The 18,751-nt window shown below is 33.7% G+C and overlaps 1 protein-coding gene across 2 annotated transcripts in view; it reads right to left on the bottom strand.

The window, feature by feature from the left end:
* ODF2 (outer dense fiber of sperm tails 2) overlaps positions 1-1,012 on the bottom strand; it is a 42,041-nt gene extending 41,029 nt beyond the window's left edge. Inside the window, exon 1 of one of the 2 annotated variants that reach the window (XM_074293797.1) lies at positions 839-1,012. In XM_074293797.1, the coding sequence (XP_074149898.1) occupies positions 839-861 (23 nt within the window). In that variant the 5' untranslated portion in view covers positions 862-1,012. The remainder of the gene's footprint in view (positions 1-838) is intronic. The other variant, XM_074293795.1, reaches the window with a different exon arrangement.
* Positions 1,013-18,751: the final 17,739 nt, after the last annotated feature.

Raw genomic sequence — 18,751 nt, 5'->3', positions numbered from 1 at the left:
TTACTCTCAAATTATACAATTTTAACAACCTTGATTTTCTGATTCCCATGCCAATAGCATGAGGCAGCTAGTGGCTGTGTAGATAGAGTGCTTGACTAGGAGAGTCAAGAAGATTTGAATTCAAATCCAGCTTCAGATTTGAACTGGTATCAACCAGTATCAAAAAGTAATTCTGGGCAACTCACTTTATGATTTGTCTTAATCCACCAGAAAAGGAAATGACAACCCCCTTCAGTATCTTTGTTAAGAAAATCCTATGGACAGTATAGGTGTGGTCCACAGGGTCACAAAGAGTTGTATATAATTGACTGAACAACAATAATACCAATAGCTGATTAGAAGCAAAAAATTAGAAAGGGGAGAAGAAAGGGTATGCTAGAAATTAACACATTGATATCAGCAACAAATTAACAGTTGTTAACTGTCCTTACAGTGATGTAGGATACAGAAAACTACAAGACAACACAAAAACTTGAAAGGTACAACAGTCTGGGGCTATTTAGGGCAGGATCAAACAACCCTGTTTATAATCTCAATAGACTCTGAGTACATCACTATATCATGAAGTATGCTGTCATAGCATAATACACTTATGATCATAATGATGATCCTAGGTCACCAAGAAAAAGTAAAAATTTCATTTCCTTTGCTCTGTTTAAGAAGGCAGAAAAGAATGCCATCTAGTTGAGAAAAATTTCTGAGCATCATTGTTAACATAATATATTTTGGCATGTGAGCTTCAATTTTACGGAAATTTTCATATCTTAGTTTATTCCCCAACAGAGACATCAAAATGCCCACTTGGATGAATACTACTAATAACAATAGTTATACTAACCCTACACATCTGTGAAGCTGCATTTTTCATAACTCCTAGATTATTTTTTCCCAACAATCTTGATGAAGCAAATTTGGTCCAGGTATTTATGGGGAAGCAGGAATGAGAAGCAAGCCTTTATTTTTCTACTAGGAGGGTGCTGAGGCTCCTCTATGACCATTCCAACTTAGTCACAAAGGGGGAGGGGCTTTTCCCCCTGACAAAGAATGACAGGATAGGGTTTAGGAGACAGAACTGGAATCCCATTAACAATAAGATTAATTTGCTTCTCTTCTATTTTTTTTAAACGGTACTATCTTTAATAATTAAGTCACATATGTACATTTCGAATTTTCTGTGGAATACAATATGATGATAGTTTAAACCTGATTTCTGCCAGGCTGTTTTCTAGTTTACCATTAGTTCTTATCAAATAAGGAATTCTTTCCTGAGTAATTTATGTTTGGGGGTTTATCAAATACTGGGTTATTGAACTCTGTCACTTCTGATTCTCCCTTGCCTACAATGTTCCATTGATCTTTTCTATTTTTTAACTAATCCTAAATTGTTTTGATGTTTGTTGCTTTGTGATCATTTGAAGTCGGGAAATGTTCCTTTTTTGTGCCTACCTTTTTCATGATTTCCTTTGATATTCTAGGTTTTTATTCCTCCGAATAATTTTTTTTTATTTCATCAAGTTTTGTAAGATTTTGGAAGTTTGATATTTCATTAGAACTATCAAATAACTTTGATGATATTGCCATTTTTTATTAAATTGACCCAGCCATGAGTACTGAATATTCTTCCCAACTATTTAAGTTGCTTTTTATTTATTTAAGGGATATTTTGTAATTAAGTTGTGATTAAATGTGCTTTGATAATTGATTCCCAATTATTTTATGCAGATTTTAGTTATTTTTAATGGAATTTCCCTTTATATCATTTAGTCTTTTTGAATTTTATTGTTTTTATATGGAAATAATATTCATTTTGCAGGTTTACTCATAGCACCTCTTACCCATCTGAGGATGGAGGGATAAGCTATACTAAAAATGATAATAGTCATATTAATGTCTCTCACCTTTTATATAGCATTTTCACAGTTCCCAAATTATCTCCTCTTTTAAATATTCAATCAGTCAACGAGCATTTATTTATCAAATATATCCCAGGCATTATACTAGACACTAGGCATACAAACACACTAAATCAAACAGGCTGGCCCTAAAAGATCTTAGTCTTTCTTACAAGGTTAAATGAGAGGCAACTATATACCCCAATTGATAGAAAACGGAACTTAGAGACAAGACCTATCCTGAGATCTTAAGGAAATGCCCTCCTCTCTGAGACTATAAAGTACAGAGCCAGGAGTTGTTTATACAGATGGAATCACAGATCTGGTCTGAAAGAATTAAATATTATACACTGTCCTCATTTGCCTAAGATTTGGCCCCAGGATTGGGGGTAGGGTCTATCTGCTTCTGCCTGTATGTCACCTGGCAGATTATGGTTAATTTTTTTGGTAAGAAAAAGAGGTCAAAATTTTTTGGTGTGGCTCTTCCATTGACTATAGCTTTGGAAATCCAATATTAGAGTTTGTTTTTGTTTAAAATGAATCACTCATTAATCCATCCTCTCTCTAACTCTCCCTTCCCTTCTCTCTTTTCTCTATTCTTTCCTTATTCAGTGAAATGTATTTTTGTGTGGGTGGGTGTTCTTCCCTCTTTTGACCACTTCAAATAAAAGTAAGTAAATGTATACTTTTTTAAAAAATGTAATAATATTTTATTATTCAAATTGCATATAAAGATAGTTTTCACATTCATTTTTGTAAGATTTCAATTTCCAAAATTTTTTTCCTTCTTTTCTTTACCTCCCCCCCTCTCTAAGACAGTAAACAATCTGATATAGGTTATACATGTACAATCATTTTAGACATAGTTCCATATTAGTCATTTTGTGAAAGAAAAATTAGAACAAAAGGGAAAAACTTCTTAGGAGAAAGAAAAAGCACACAAACAAAACAAAAAAACAAAAAAGGTGAAAATAGTATGCTTTGGTCTCCATAGTTCTTTCTCTGTATACAGATGGCATTTTCCATCCCAAACCTATTGGAATTGTCTTGGATTTATGTAATGCTGAAAAGAGCCAAGTCTATCATAGTTGATCACATAATTTTTCTATTACTGTGTATAATATAGTCCTAATTCTTCTCACTTCACTCAGCACCATGAACTTGTACTTTTTAACTGTAGCTGTAGCACCATTTGTTTTGTGATACTGGCAAACCCATGGTAGAAGTTCTTTGAGTACATTTCCCAAAGTGGCAGCTTGGGGAAGCTAAAAAGATGAATTGGAGATCTAGAATGCAGAAAACTTTACAACCCCAGAAGGCTCTATTGGGCCTTATTCCTCAAACACCCTTTTATCTTCTTTGGTGTTGCATTCCTCTCCATTCTTTTAAACCCATATCAAGCATCATCTCTTGCAGAAAACCTTTGTTCTCTATCTCAAACTCATCCTTAATAGCTCACTCATATGGACCTCACATAGTACTTTTGTTTCACATTGATCTAATGTATTTATTATATATAACCCTTAAATCAGAGACTCATGACACAAAGAAATCAAGATATTCTTTGAAGATTTTTTTTTTTCTTTCTTGGTTTCCACTCAGGAAACTAAGAATCAGATATACTCCTAGAACTCAGGAGTACTTCCTCAATACACTAAGGTTGATTTCCTACTTCAGAAAATAACAAAAAAAATAATTAAAAAGGAAAAATACTAAATGAAATCATCTAATAGGCAACCATTAACCCACAAGAGACAAAAACAAACAAACAACAACAAAAAAAAACTTTCAATTCATTTATAGTCCCATGTAAAAACTTCTAGAGAGATGGACATACTTCCCACTCCCCTCACCTCACAAAATTTTGTTTTTATTCCCTGAGGCATCAAAGAATTTGAGCTGCAAAGATAACAATGAGAGGGTCATAAAACCAAAAATTTGAAATGTGGAAAAAGTATTAGAATTTATTGTATTTAGTCAGAGTGTCAAATCAGAAGCAATGGGAAGGAATTGCCAAGAAGAAATTTTAGGCTTCGTGTCTAGGAAGAACTTGCTAACAGAGTTATCCAAAAGTGGAATGGCCTGCCTCAAGAGCTCTCTCTTCTTGACGGTTTTTAACCCAAACCTAAATGACTGCTTGCCAGGTATGTTATGGGGACATTCCTTTCAGTTTGGATTAGATGGCTTCTGAAGTTCCAACTTGTAAATTCTTATGATTCTGTGAAATCTTTATTATACAATAAAATAAATATAAAATATACTGATGTTATATTCCTTTCAAGATTTTATATTTACAATTTGTAAATTATACCATTTACTTACCATTTTAGTGGTATAGCCACAATCATACTATTTTTAATGTAGTAAATAGATTTGTGTTTTTCCCAAGATTTCTCAAAACGTTGCATTATTAATTATATTACTGATTGATAGTAATTTTTTTTTTATTGTAGACAAGATTAGTATTTTTGTTTTTACAATAGCTCCTGGAAAAAAACCTCCCTTTACACAAATAAGATACTATTAATAGTAATAAAATATGTATTACATGATAATTAAAAAAAAAAATACTTTATTCCTATGTAGTGACATTAAGACGTATAGATTTTAATATTTATTTCAATATCTCATCACAAGACAAATCCATTAATCCTTCTTGTTCAGATGGAGTAAGATTCAATGACTCCTCATCCATGGCAAAAAAGAGCTCCTTATCCACTTATATTAAGAAATATCTGCATTTTAAAATGCGTAATATGTGCTGATGTAAATGTGTCAATGATTAATAAGCATTTTTTTTTCTACTTCATTTTCCAGATAGGTATTTTTTTAAAGAGGAAAATATTTCAAAATAATAATTTTGTAAATTTATAAGTCATAGCTTCTTTTCAGAAATGTCACTGCTTTTTTTCTAAATCAGAGTTTGAATTTGAAGAATTGTTATGCAAATAGAATATTAAACTTTGCAAAAATATAAATGTTAAAAGGAATAGTTAGTTATAAAGTTAATTTCTTTCATCTTTATTATTTTCACTAAGAACAATAGCAAAAGCTTCTAGTTCAAATACCTTTCAAAGTACTTTGGCATGAGAAAGCAAATGTGTTTTACAATTAATATAAATGTATTCTGTGCTTTGTTGTTGTTGTTTTTTTTTTAATTACACTTTGTTTTGAGCTTAATACCAAATTAAAATGTGCATTTCCTCATGCATAGTAGAGCAACACAAAAAAAAGAGGACTATACATAAATTGCAAATCTCTATTTTGTATGGCTTGTTTTGCTTTAAATACAAATACAAATCAATCTGGAAAATAACTGTGGTATAAAGACAAAAAGTACCAAAAATGTACTTACAAACTTTTTTTTTCAACATAATCATGACTAAATCAAGTCACTTAAAGTATTAAAATCAATGACTTAATACATTAACTAGGCGAAAACAATATTAAATTTCCATCAAAGGCTTTAGTTTTTTTTTTTTTTTTATTAAAGATTTTTATTTATAAAACATATACATGGGTAATTTTTCAATTAACTCTTACAAAGCCTTCTGTTCCAAATTATCCCCTCCTTCCCCCACCCCCTCCCCTAGATGGCAGGTAGTCCAATACATGTTAAATATATTAAAATATATGTTAAATCCAATACACACACACACACACACACACACACACACACACACACACTTATTTATACAGTTATCTTGCTGCACAAAAAATATTGGATTAAGAAAAAAAAAAAAAACAACTGGGAAAGAAAACAAAATGCAAGCAAACAACAGAAAGAGTGAGAATGCTATGTTGTATTTCACACTCAGCTCCCACAATCCTCTCTTTGGGTGTAGATGGCTCTCTTCATCACTGCACGAGTGGAACTGGTTTGAATCATCTCATTGTTGAAGAGAGCCACGTCCATCAGAACTGATCCTCATATAGTATTATTATTGAAGTGTTCAATGATCTGGTTCTGCTCATTTCACTTAAGAACAGTTCAATAGGCTTCAGTTTTAATTCATCAATCATGGAAGTTTTAGTCCAAGTATAAGTTCTTGAAACTGAAAAGAAGTTCCACAAGAATCCCATTAGGATAGGCTAAAGAGATTTAGTCATGATGAGGAGGGATCCCAAAACTCTCTAAAACTCCTTCAAGGAGAAAGTCTCTTTGATTCCTGGCCTCTGTAAGGACCCCTCCCAAGGGAAACAGAATAAACAGCTTCATTCTGTTATCCTGAGAGACTGGCATCACCCCCATTGATAACACTCACTACTGATTATACCTCCCTTTGAATGAAAGATCAGCCTACAGACACTCATTCATTTCTAAGATTCTCTATTCTAATTCCAGCTCAAGCTGCACCAGCTCCCATCAGAGCAAACTCCAACTTATAGCCAAGGCCTCAATTATAAAATGAGTCAACTTGGGGCTCAGTCCTTGCAGAGGACCTAATATGCCAAGGAACCTCACCCTGGCATAGCAGCAAACCTCTGCCCACTGAAATGATATTCTCTTTCAGCATTACCCTCTCTTTATCTTTCTCACCTATTTACCTAACAAGACTTTATACCTCTCTGTAGGGATTTCTCTGCTAGTTTACTTCTCTGCCAGGACTCCTACACTAGAAACTACTTCTCTGTCGAGACCTTGCCACCAAGAAATTCAGTCTTTCTATTCATACATAGCAAAGGCTGGCTTCCCAATGCCAATAATAAATTTCTTTTACCAGTCTAGCTTTTCGGATTCATAAATTTCTTTACGAAGGACTTCTGCACCGCCAGAAGGGATTCCCACAACTCCCTGCCGTGTGCCAAATCTAGGGGAATTTAGGAGAGCCAAATATCTTCATTTGGTTCCCTGAATCCCCACTACTCTCATCATTTGACTTCCTGACCACCAGGAACCCTAATCCCATCTTCAGTCATACTCTAGGGCTTCATATGAAATATCAGACAAGTTGAGAATATTGCATCATTCCAATTATTGGAATGAATTTGGTGTTTCAGTAAAGCTGCTGAGGAGGAACTTTTTATTATTAAAGTTGTTTACTTTGAAAACATATGCATAGATAATTTTTAACATTCATCTTTGCAAAATCTTTCTCCCTCCCTTCTTTCCTACCCCCTCTCCTGGATAGCAAGTAATCCAATATATGTTAAACATATTTCTACAATTATCATGTTACACAAGAAAAATCAGATCAAAAAGGGAAAAAATGAGAAAGAAAACGATGCAAGCAAACAACAACAAAAAAAAGGTGAAAATACTGTGTTGTGATCCCCATTTAGTCCCCATAGTCAGGAGGAACTACTTTAGAAGAGGAGAAGGACAGGTCTTGGCTTTGCCTCATCTAGGTCTCCTTCACCCTTCCCCACTGACAGGAAGACTTTGTGAGTGTCCAAGAGTCTGGAAGATTTTGGATCTTTCATTATACTGAGGGAATTCTAAACTTTGCCCTCCCACCTTTAGACAGCACCTGCAAACATTTTATTACGAACCAAGGACAAGGGCAGTTAGGGGGCACAGTGGATAGAGCACCAACCCTGAAGTCAGGAGGACCTGAGTTCAAATCTGGCCTCAGACACTTAACACTTTCTAGTTGTGTGACCCTGGGCAAGTCACTTAACCCCAATTGCCTCTGGGAGGGAAAAAAAAAAAAAGAACTAAGGATAGATTGAATGTTGATTCACAGCTCTGGAAAAAAACCAGCAGAAAGGCCATATCATGCTGAGGAGGAACTGCCTGAACATTATACAAAGAGAAAAAGAAGGCTAAAATTAAACACACATTATCTGTACTATTTATATAGTGCCTACCATGTGCCAGGCATTGTGCTTTTTACAATTAGTGTCTCATTTGATTCACCCAACAACCCTGCAAGATAGGTACTATTGTTATCCATATTTTACAATTGAGGAAACTAAGGAAAACTTGTCCAAGATCATTCAGCTGGTAAGTATCTGAGGCTGGATTTGAATTCGGGTCTTCTTGACTCAAGACCCAATTGTACCACCAGCTGCCTAATATTACATGTGTACTAAATTCTAGAATATACCTTTCTCTTTCTCCCTTTCCCTATGTGTAGTAGGTATGTTCTGGCCAAGACCAGGACCAGGGTACTTCCATCTCTCCTTTAGAGTACTAGAGATACCATGAGGAGTGGTGGAGGGGAATGGCTTTTCTAAAGCTATTAACTTGAGCCATCACAGGTTGTTTCCTCCTATTGGGAGGTATCAGTGATGCCAGACCCAATTCCATTCGACCACTTTAACACCAATTAGCCTTTAAAAACACATAAACAGATACAGCAAAAAAGAACAAATTGCCCCCTTCCCCAAGCATGGTGCTATACCACCTCCATCTCTGGGGAGAATGGGTTCAGGGTTAGCACAATTTCTGCATGGCATTGGTCTTGCTATATTCCCATCTAAATTCAGTACTAAATGCAGATGATCCCTCATCTCTACTATAAATAGGCTGAGTCCTATATTCCTGCTACTTTATACTCCTTGGGGGCATAGATGCTGGTTTGGCTGTAAAATTGGGTATGGAATTTAAGTCTCAGAATCCCAGAGGCTCTCCTGACCTTTCAAAACTCAAGGTTAGAGTCTCCAGATTAATCTGTTTTACCTAAAACTGAAAAGAATAAATGGCAAAGCAAAAGACTTATACTTCTTTTTATAGGGCCTCACGTTAACCCCAGTAGGAAAAAGTCCAAAGCTCTCCTCCTACAGCATTATTTTCTCTCGTCAGCCATCATTAACAAAGAATCAAATGAGAAAAGAAAAACTGAAGAAAATGAGTGTCTTACCAAGGACTGGTCATTAGTGACTTTTGAAAGTTCCACAGCCGCAGTGCCTATCATTCACCATACAATTTGCAGACCTTCATGTCTACAAATGCATCAAGGCATTTCCATGACATATCAGCATTCTCCCTTGAAGTGAGCTATTCAGGCTTTTTCCTTAGAAACACCATCAGAACACCAGCCCTGAAGTCAGGAGGACCTGAATTCAAATATGCTCTCAGACAATTAACACTTCCTAGCTGTGCAACCTTGGACAAGTCACTTAACCTCATTGCTTCAGCAAAACAAACAAACAATTCTGGTGGACATGGCTCTCTTCAACAATGAGATGAACCAAATCAGTTCCATTTGTTCAAAAATTAAGAGAACCAGCTATACCTAGGGAAAGAACAGCATTTCTACTTCCTCTGTTTTTATTCACTTGCATTTTTTATTTCCTTCTCAGGTTATTTTTACCTTATTTCTAAGTCTGATTTTTCTTGTGCAGCAAAATAACTGTATGGACACGTATACATATATTGTATTTAATATATATACTTAACATATTTAACATATATTGATATATCTGCCATCTAGGGGAGGGAGTGAGAGGAAGGAGGGGAAAAGTTGGAACAGGAGGTTTTGCAATTGTCAATGCTGAAAAATTACCCATGCATATATCTTGTAAATAAAAAGCTATTAAAAAGAAGAAGAAGAAGAAGAAGAAGAAGAAGAAGAAGAAGAAGAAGAAGAAGAAGAAGAAGAAGAAGAAGAAGAAGAAGAAGAAGAAGAAGAAGAAGAAGAAAAGAAGAAGAAGAAGAAAAGAAGAAGAAGAAGAAGAAGAAGAAAAGAAGAAGAAGAAGAAAAGAAGAAGAAGAAGAAGAAGAAGAAAAGAAGAAGAAGAAGAAGAAGAAGAAGAAGAAGAAGAAGAAGAAGAAGAAGAAGAAGAAGAAGAAGAAGAAGCCAAAGTTCAAACCAAAAAAAGAAAAAAAGAAACACCATCAGAAGCCCACTAAGCATGAGACAGACCCTGTTACATGTGGAACTGTGAAAGATAAACTTATTTTGCTGAAGAAATTTGCACAGTGATAAAGACAAACAGATCCTGCCAGGAAAAATTACCCTAAAGGAGGAGCTCCACAGTTGGGAAACATTGTAAACAAAAGTAAAGTCTCATTTGTCTCTACCAAAAGGCCTTTAAAACACTTGAGCTAACAAGAGTTAAAGTTAGGTAGGAGCCTTATTTAAACAATAAAAACAAAGGGAACCTATCCCTAAAGTTTTGGACCGTCAAGATAAACTTTCCCCATTTTCCTACTTTTTCCTGATGTAATACTCTTTTTTCTTTTTCTTTTTTGTCTTGCTAAAGCACTCTTTGTTGTTCGTTGTGTCCAACTCTTCATGACCCCATCTGGTATTTTCTTGGCAAAGATATTGGAGTGGCTTGTCATCTCCTCCAACTCATTTGACAGATAAGGAAACTGAGGCAAACAGAGTTGTAACTTGCTCTCATTTGATTCCCCCAACAACCCTGCAAGGTAGGTGCTGTTACCTGCATTTTACATTCCAGAAAACTGAGGCAAACTTCTTAATTGACTTGTCCAAGATTACTCAGCTAGTAAATATCTGAGGCCAGATTGAACTCAGAAGATGAGTCTTCTTGGCTCCAGGTTCAGCACTGTCCACTGTACCACTTAGCTGGCCCCAAGAAGTTACCAGAGTCAATTTTCTCCACTCACTCCCCTCCAACTCCCACCCTTCAAAGCCCTGGAGCTACAAAGTCCAAACAACTCCCATTACTAGTGAAGGGCAAGTCATGTTAATTTCACTCAGTCCCACCTCTGGGTTTCTGCTTTCCAGTATGGGCCCTTCCTCAGGCCCTCAGGTCCACTGATCTTTCTTTCCTATTTCAACATTCAAATACTTTAAGGTCATTTGGGAGAAGAAGCGAGGAGAATGATGGGGGAGAAACACTTAGGAGGATTCACAGCCTGTTCAGCATAGGCTTCTCTCCAGGTGTACATGTGACTCAGCATTCCACTCTGGCACTAGCTCCTTCCTGCTAGGATTTGTATAAATGTAGCATTCAATGTTTTCATCTCTCTTTCTCTGGTTCTTCTTCAGCTCTAAATGATGTCATTTACTTTAAATATCCCTGAAGGCATTAGAGAGCCTCTTATGTGGTAGAAGCTCCCAACCTGTAATACAACCTGGGAGACTTGCATATGGGGTGGAAGATCTTACTCTACCTTCAGTAGTGTATATCTGTCAATTAAATTTGCAATCCCTGGAAATTATTGTAGGCAATTCCATATAATCTAAAGATATATGTTATATAACATCTTTATATCAGGGAAAACATGTACTTAACATAAGTAGATACAAAATATATACAAAGTAAAAAAAAAGGCAAATTCAGGATTAGAGGAAACTAGCTAAGGAGACAAAGAATATAAAGATTCTTATTTTAGAGGCATTTGAGCCTAGCTTTGAAGGAAGATTTGAAGGAGTTATAAGAGATGGCAGTTAAGAGACAAGGCCCCACGGGGAGAAATTGCACAAAATCCCAGAAACTGGAGATGAAATGTTGTGGGTGAATAATAACAAAGCAACCAATTTAATTGGATCATGGTATAGGGTGTAAATAATAAGCCTCAAAAGGTAAACTGGAGCCAGATTATGAAGTTTGTGCTGCATTATTCCCCTTTCCCCAGTACTATATTTAAACTGCTCATGCAGATTTTGGGTTAGAGCCTTGGTGTAGAGGCCATATTTTGATGCCAATTATCAAGTTGAAGCTATTCCTTGATATCCAACAAACTCCCTACCTGTCAACAAGTCCCTGCAGTTTATCATCTTTAGAAGGTCTTAGCCATTCTAGGGAGTTAATGGGCAGACAGGTAGACTGCCTAATTTCTCGGTTATTTGGTAATGGAGTGGCTTGCCACCTCTACCAGTTTATAATCTTGCATTTTCCTAAGCCGTTAGGCATCATAGCAGACTTTCTGCCATGGATGGAGGTCACTTATTTAACAAGTACTTATAAAGTTGGAGGGTAGGGATCAATATTAAGGAAGTACATCCTAGGAATGGTGGACAGCTCATGTAAAGGGTCATATGAAGAAGATGAAACGTTGAGAATGGAGAATAGCCCAGTATACCAGCTTGGCTAAAACATCACTAGTATATGAAAAGATATAATATGCGAGCCTGGAAAGGCAGGAAGGAACTTTGAAGACTGTAAGAGGGCTTTAAGGGACAAATGGAGAAGGTGGCATTTTATCCTAGAGTTAAGAGGGAGCTATTAGAGTGTTTTGAGTAGGAGAGTGACATGGTCAGACCTGTGTGCTTTTAAAATATCTTGGTAGCTATGTGCAGGATGAAATGTAAAGGGGAGGTACTTGAAAGATCATTGAAGTGATAAAGTCCTAAATTCTAGTAGTAGCAGACTGAATAGACACAAGGGGACAAATAAAAATGCTGCTGTGGAGGTAGAATCAGTAAGAGTTCATTGGATATGGTGAGTAAAGGAGAGTGACATTATCCCTGACTTTGAAGTTGCAAACTCAGGTGACTAGAAAGATTACAATAAAGGTTAAGAAGAAGGATGGATTTAAAAGGAAAGAGAATGTTCTGGACAGGTTAAATATGAAATGCCTATGGAACTTCTAATTAGAAATATCCATTGGACTGGAGTTCAAGAGAGAAAAGAAAAGCTGGATATAGATAGATAGATAGATAGATAGATAGATAGATAGATAGATAGATATAGATATAAAAATATAAAGAGAGTAAAGCAATATACATATATGTGTATATGTATGTATATGTGTACATATGTATATTCCTATAGACATCTATGTATATCTAATCTAAATTCAGAGAAAGAGAGAGATATCTGAAGTTCATTTGCATGGAAACTATAAGCAAACTCATGGCAACTGATGAGGTTATTGAGGGAAGAGTTGTAAAGAGAAGACGGCTCAGATTGAAGTTTTAGAAAACTTCAATGATTACAGGAGGATCTAAATGATGATCCATCAAAGTAGACAGATGTCCAGACAAGTAGGAGAAGAATCAAGAGAGAACAGTGTCACAAAAGCTTAGTGGGGAGAAAGTGACTAGGAGAAAAGGATGGTCAACAGAGGGTAGTCAACAAATGTCAGAGACAGGTGGAAATACATAAGGATTGAGAAAAGATTGTTGATTTTTTTCCCTGAGGCAATTGAGGTTAAGTGACTTGCCCAGGGTCACACAGCTAGGAAATGTTAAGTGTCTGAGGGCAGATTTGAAGCCTCCTGACTTCAGGGCTGGTGCTCTATCCACAGCACCACCTAGATGCCCCAAGATCATTGATTTTTAGTAATTAAAGAGTGTTTCAGCTCATACAATGACAATAATATTGTAGAGACAAAACAACTTTGAAAGATTTAGGAACTCTGATCAACATAATGAGCAACCATAACTCCAGAGGACTCATGATGAAGCATGCTATCCCTCTCCTGGTAGAAAAAAAGTGAGGCCAGGTTAAAGAGATTGAGAAATGAATGAGAGAAGTGAAGATAATAAGTTAAGAAAGATTTTTTTCCTAGAAGTTTGATTGTGAAAAGGAAGAACAGCATGATAGTTTGAGAAAAAGGTAGGATCAAAATTTTTTATTAAGGAAGTGAGAGATTTCTACTTGTTTATAGGCAACTGGAAAGGAGTCAGTAAACAGAGATTAGGTAGAGTGAATGAGGATGGAGGAGGGAGATTCAGCCAATAAAGGAAAAGAAAAGAAAAGAAAAGAAAGGAAAAGAAAAGAAAAGAAAAGAAAAGAAAAGAAAAGAAAAGAAAAGAAGAGAAAAGAGAAGAGAAGAGAAAAGAGAAGAGAAGAGAAGAAGAGAAGAGAAGAGAAGAGAAGAAAAGAAAAGAAAAGATAGAAAAGAAAAGGAAAAGAAAGAAAAGAAAAGAAAAAAAGAAAAAGAAAAAAAAGACTTCTTTGTCAAAAACTGGTAAAAAGAAGGAAAAAATAGAGAATGAAGACAAGGAGCTTTAAATAGAAATACCACATGGAATGCCATAGCTTTAGAATCAGAGAATCTCAGACTTTAGAGGTCCAAGGAACCTCAACAGTAATTTGTTCCAGTACATATCCTATAACATGTCCAATAGATAGATATCCATCTGAACATCTCCAATTGGAAGAAATACCTGTCTCCCAATTCTACTTCAGCCCATTCCACTTTTAGAAATCTTTGTTAAATTTTTTTTCCCCCACAGCAAGAGTAATTTTGCTCCTTGGAAGTTTATATTCTTGCTCTGGGTTCTCCTCTAAGGGCCAAACTGGGCAAATCTTAAGCCTCCTTTTAAAAAATATAATTTATTTTATTTTTGAATGAAAATTGACATTTTATCTCTTCTACTTTTCATTCTCCCTCCCCATTCATCTGAGAATGGAAGAAAACATATAATTAAGCAAAACAAATTCCTGCATTGGCTATGTTTAAAAAAAAGTCTAAAATACATCCTTATTTCATAACTTCTCTATAAGGATATGGGTAGCATGCTTTTCAACATAAGTCTTCTGGTTGGTCTTTGTGTTCGTTAATGTTCCTAAGGCTTTCAAAACTGTTTGTCTTTACAAACAAAACTGTTGTCCTTAAATTGTTCTCCTAGTTCTGCTCCCTTCACTCTGAATTGGTTCATACAAGACTTCCCAGATTTTACTGAAAGTATGCCTTTTATTATTTCTTATAACAATAATATTCCATCATTCATATACTATAATTTGTTCATCCATTCTCCTCTTGATGGGTACACTCCTGCCTTCACAAAAAGAGTTGCAGTAAATATTTTGTACATATGGTTCCTTTTTCTCTTTCTTTGACCTCTTTGAATTATAAATCCAATTATTTTCCACATGACATTCCTTAAAACAGTTATAACATGTCCATAGTCTTTTATTCTTCAAACTCAACTCCAGTTGTTTCAACTATATCTTATGTAACATGGAGTCAAGGCCCTTAGTCATCCCAGTTGCTCTTCTCTGGACACTTTCCTGCTTATTAATGCCCTTTTTATCCTGTGGAACCCAAGACTGAGTACAGTACATCAGATGTGGTCTAATGACAGTGACAAATGACAAAAAGATTGGTACTCTTTATTCTTGGAAGCTATCAGAATCCAACAATATGTTGTTTACAAAAAAAAAAATTTAAATAAGAAATACATACAATTAAAATGAATGGTTGAAATAGGATTTATTGTGCTTCAGCTAATGCAAAAAAAGAGATCTCAAAATTATGACTAAAACAGATTTAATTAAGAGATAAGCAGGGCAATTATATTTTCATAAGAAAGCACTATATATTTATTTATTTTTGCTGAGGCAATGAAAATTAAGTGACTTGCCCAAGGTCACACAATTAGGAAGTGTTAAGTATCCGAGATTAGATTTGAACTCAGATCCTCCTGCTTCAGGGCTGGTGCTCTATGGACTGTGCCACTTAGCTACTCCTGAATCTAAATTAAAAAAAAAAAAAAAAAGTTAAATGAATTACAGGTAGAGATAATATGACCATAATAGTGGAAGATTTTAATCTTTCCCTCTCAGAACTAGATAAGTCTATCCAAAAAATAAACTAGAAAAAGTCAAGGAAATGAATAGAATTTTGGATAAGTTAGATATGATTGATATCTAGAAAGAACTGAATGAAACTAGAAAGGAATATAACTTTTTCTCAGTAATTTTTGGTAACTTTACAAAGACAGACTACATATTAGAACATAAAAATTTTATAGTAAAAGGCAGAAAAATTAAAAGTATCTTTTTTGTGCAAATCAAAACAACTCTAAGGTGCCATTTCATACTTATCAGATTGGCTAAGATGACAGGAAAAGATAATGATGAATGTTGGAGGGGATGTGGGAAAACTGGAATACTAATGCATTGCTGGTAGAGTTATGAACTGATCCAGCAATTCTGGAGAGCAATTTGGAACTTTGCCCAAAGGACTATAAAATTGTACATACCTTTTGATTCAGCAATCTCACTACTGGATCTATATCAAAAGATCATAAATGAGGGGGAAAATGTTTGTAGCAACTCTCTTTTGTCGTGTTAAAGAATTGGAAATTGAGTAGATAGATGCTATGGCAGAATCACTTATGGGGTTATGAAAGTATTGGAATAATGTTGTTCTGTAAGAAATGATGAAAAGGCTGATTTCAAAAAAGCCTGGAAAGACTATTGTACAAAGTAAAAGCAAGATTGTATGATAATTAACTAGAATAGACTTAACTCTTTTAAGCAACACCTTGATCCAAGACAATTCCAATAGATTTTGGATGGAAAAAGCTATTTGCCTCCAAAGGAAGAACTATGGAGACTTAAGGTGAATTGAAGCATATACTTTTCATCCTTTTTAAAAAAATGTGTTTTGGTATTTTTCTCTTTCTTGCAGTTTTCCGGTTTGTCCTGATTTTGCTTTCCTAACATGACTCAGGGAAATATGTTTAAAATGTTCATACATATATTTCTTATATCAGATTATTTATTGTCTTAGGAAGCAAGAGGTAAAAGGAAGGAGGGAAAAAACCAAATTTGGAACTCAAAATCTTACAAAAATGAATATTGAAAACTACCTTTACATGTAGGAAAATTAATATACTGTTAAAATAAAATAAAAATGTAAAAAGAAAAATCCTTTTCAGACTATACTACAATAAAAACTATTAATAAGGGACCAAGAAAACATATATTAAAAACTAATTTGAGATTAAACAATCCAATTTTAAAGAAGGTGTGGAACAAGTCATGGAAACAATCAATTTTATTAAAGAGAATTACAATGAGACAATATATCAAAACTTCTGAAAAACAGCAAAAACAGTGATCAGAGGGAAATTTATATCTCTAAATGCTTATACCAATAAAATGGAAAAAGAACAAATCAATTACTGGGTATGAAATTAAAGAAAAAACAAGAAAAAAATAAAATAAAAATCTCCAATTAAACACTAAATTAGAAATCCTAAAAATTCAAGATAAGATAAATAAAATTCAGTGTAAGAAATTATTGAAATAAATAAAACTTGTAGTTGGTTTTATGAAAAAAAATTAATAAAGCATTGGGTAACTTGATTTAAAAAAAAGAAAAACAAATCACTAGTAGAAAAAAAACAAAAGAGAGAGGGAGGGTAAAAATGCAACTAACAAAGATGAAATTAAAGCAATTATAAGGAGCCATTTTGTCCAATTATATGCCAATAAATTTAACAATTTAAATGAAATGGAATAATATTTACCAAAAAAAGAAATTACCTAGGCTAGCAGAAGAGGAAAAAGAATTTAATCTAGAAAGAAATTGAACAGGCCATAAATGAGTTTCCTAAGAAAAAAGCACCAGGACTAGACAGAATTACAAGTGAATTCTGTCAGACAAGTAAAGACCAAATAATTCCAATATTAAATAAATCATTTGGAATTATAGGCAAAGAAGGGATGCTGCCAAACTTCTTTTACAAAATAAATGTGATATAGATACCTAAACCAAAAAGAATACAAACAAAGAAAATTATAGACCAGTTTTATTAATGAATATGAATGTAAAAATCCTAAATAAAATAATAGCTAAAGATTATAACAAAATATTAGAAAAGTTATATATTGTCACGAAGTAAAACTTATTCCAGGAATGTAGAAATGGTTTGACATAAAAAAAGCTATTGGCAGAATTTATTATATGAATAACAAAAGTTTTTTTAATCATGTGATTATAATCAATAGATGCAGAAAAATATTTTATTAAAATTATTAGAAAGTGTAGACATTTACCTAAAACTATCAATAAGCTTTTTATTTATATAAAAGGGTTTCTTTTTTTAAAATAATTTTCTTTATATAGTTTCTGCATTTGTTTGGGTGACTGTACTCCTAGATATTTTATACTCTCTATAGTTATTGATTATATTGGGTATTTCTTACTATTTTTTCTTACAGGGTTTTATTTGTGAAATATAGGAATGATGATAATTTGTGTGAATTTACTTTATTTGTTACTTTGCTAATATTATTGTTTCTCCTAATTTTTTAGTTTAATCTTTGAAATTTTGCAATTATATCATTGTGTCATCTGCAAAAAGAGTTTTATTACTTCATTTTCTATTTTGATTCCTTCTATTTCTTATTCTTCTTATTGCTATTCCTAAAATTTCCAATACAATATTGAATAATAATTTGTTGACAGTGGATATCTTTGTTTCAAATCTGATCTTAGTGGGAAAAATACTTTTTATACATAAAATTAGATTTAAATAATTGGAGAAATATTAATTGTTATAGGTAGACATAGCCAACATAATAAAAATGACAATTTTACCCCAACTAATTTATATATTCAATGCCATCCTAGCTAAATTACCAAAAAATTATTTTACTGAGCTAGAAAAAAATAACAAAATCCATATGGAAGAACAAAAAATAAAAAATATCAAGGGAACTAATGGAAAAAAAAAAATGAAGAAAGGAGGTTTAGCAGTACCAAATCTTAAACTACATTATGAAGAAGTAATTATCAAAGCTATCTAATATTGGCTAAGAAATATAAAGGTACATAAGTGAGACAGAGTATATATACAATTTACAGTAGTAAATAAGTAAAATAATCTTGTATTTGACAAATGTAAAGATTTAAGATTTTGGAGTAAAAATTCAATATTTGGTAAAAATTGTTGGGAAAACTAGAAAGCACTATGGCAGAAATTGGGTATGGACCAATGTCTTACACCATTTGCCAAGATAAGGTCAAAATGGATATATGATCTAGATAGAGAGATATTACAAGAAAATTTGAAGAACATAGAACATATAATTTATTAGCTTTATGGAAAGGTGAACAATTTATGAACAAGCAAGAGGTACAAAATGGATAATTTTAATTACATTAAAATTTAAAAGGTTTTATACAAATAATATAAATGTAATCAAGATAAGAAAGAAAGCAGAAAACTGGAGGGGAAATTTTATAGACAGTTTCTCAAATCAAAATCTTATATCCCAAATATATAAAGAACTTAAAATCTATAAGAATATGA

Source organism: Sminthopsis crassicaudata, chromosome 2 (genome assembly GCF_048593235.1).
Source record: "Sminthopsis crassicaudata isolate SCR6 chromosome 2, ASM4859323v1, whole genome shotgun sequence".
Taxonomy (NCBI): domain Eukaryota; kingdom Metazoa; phylum Chordata; class Mammalia; order Dasyuromorphia; family Dasyuridae; genus Sminthopsis; species Sminthopsis crassicaudata.
The sequence above is the reverse complement of the archived record's forward strand: the minus strand, read 5'-3'. Positions and strand labels throughout refer to the sequence as shown.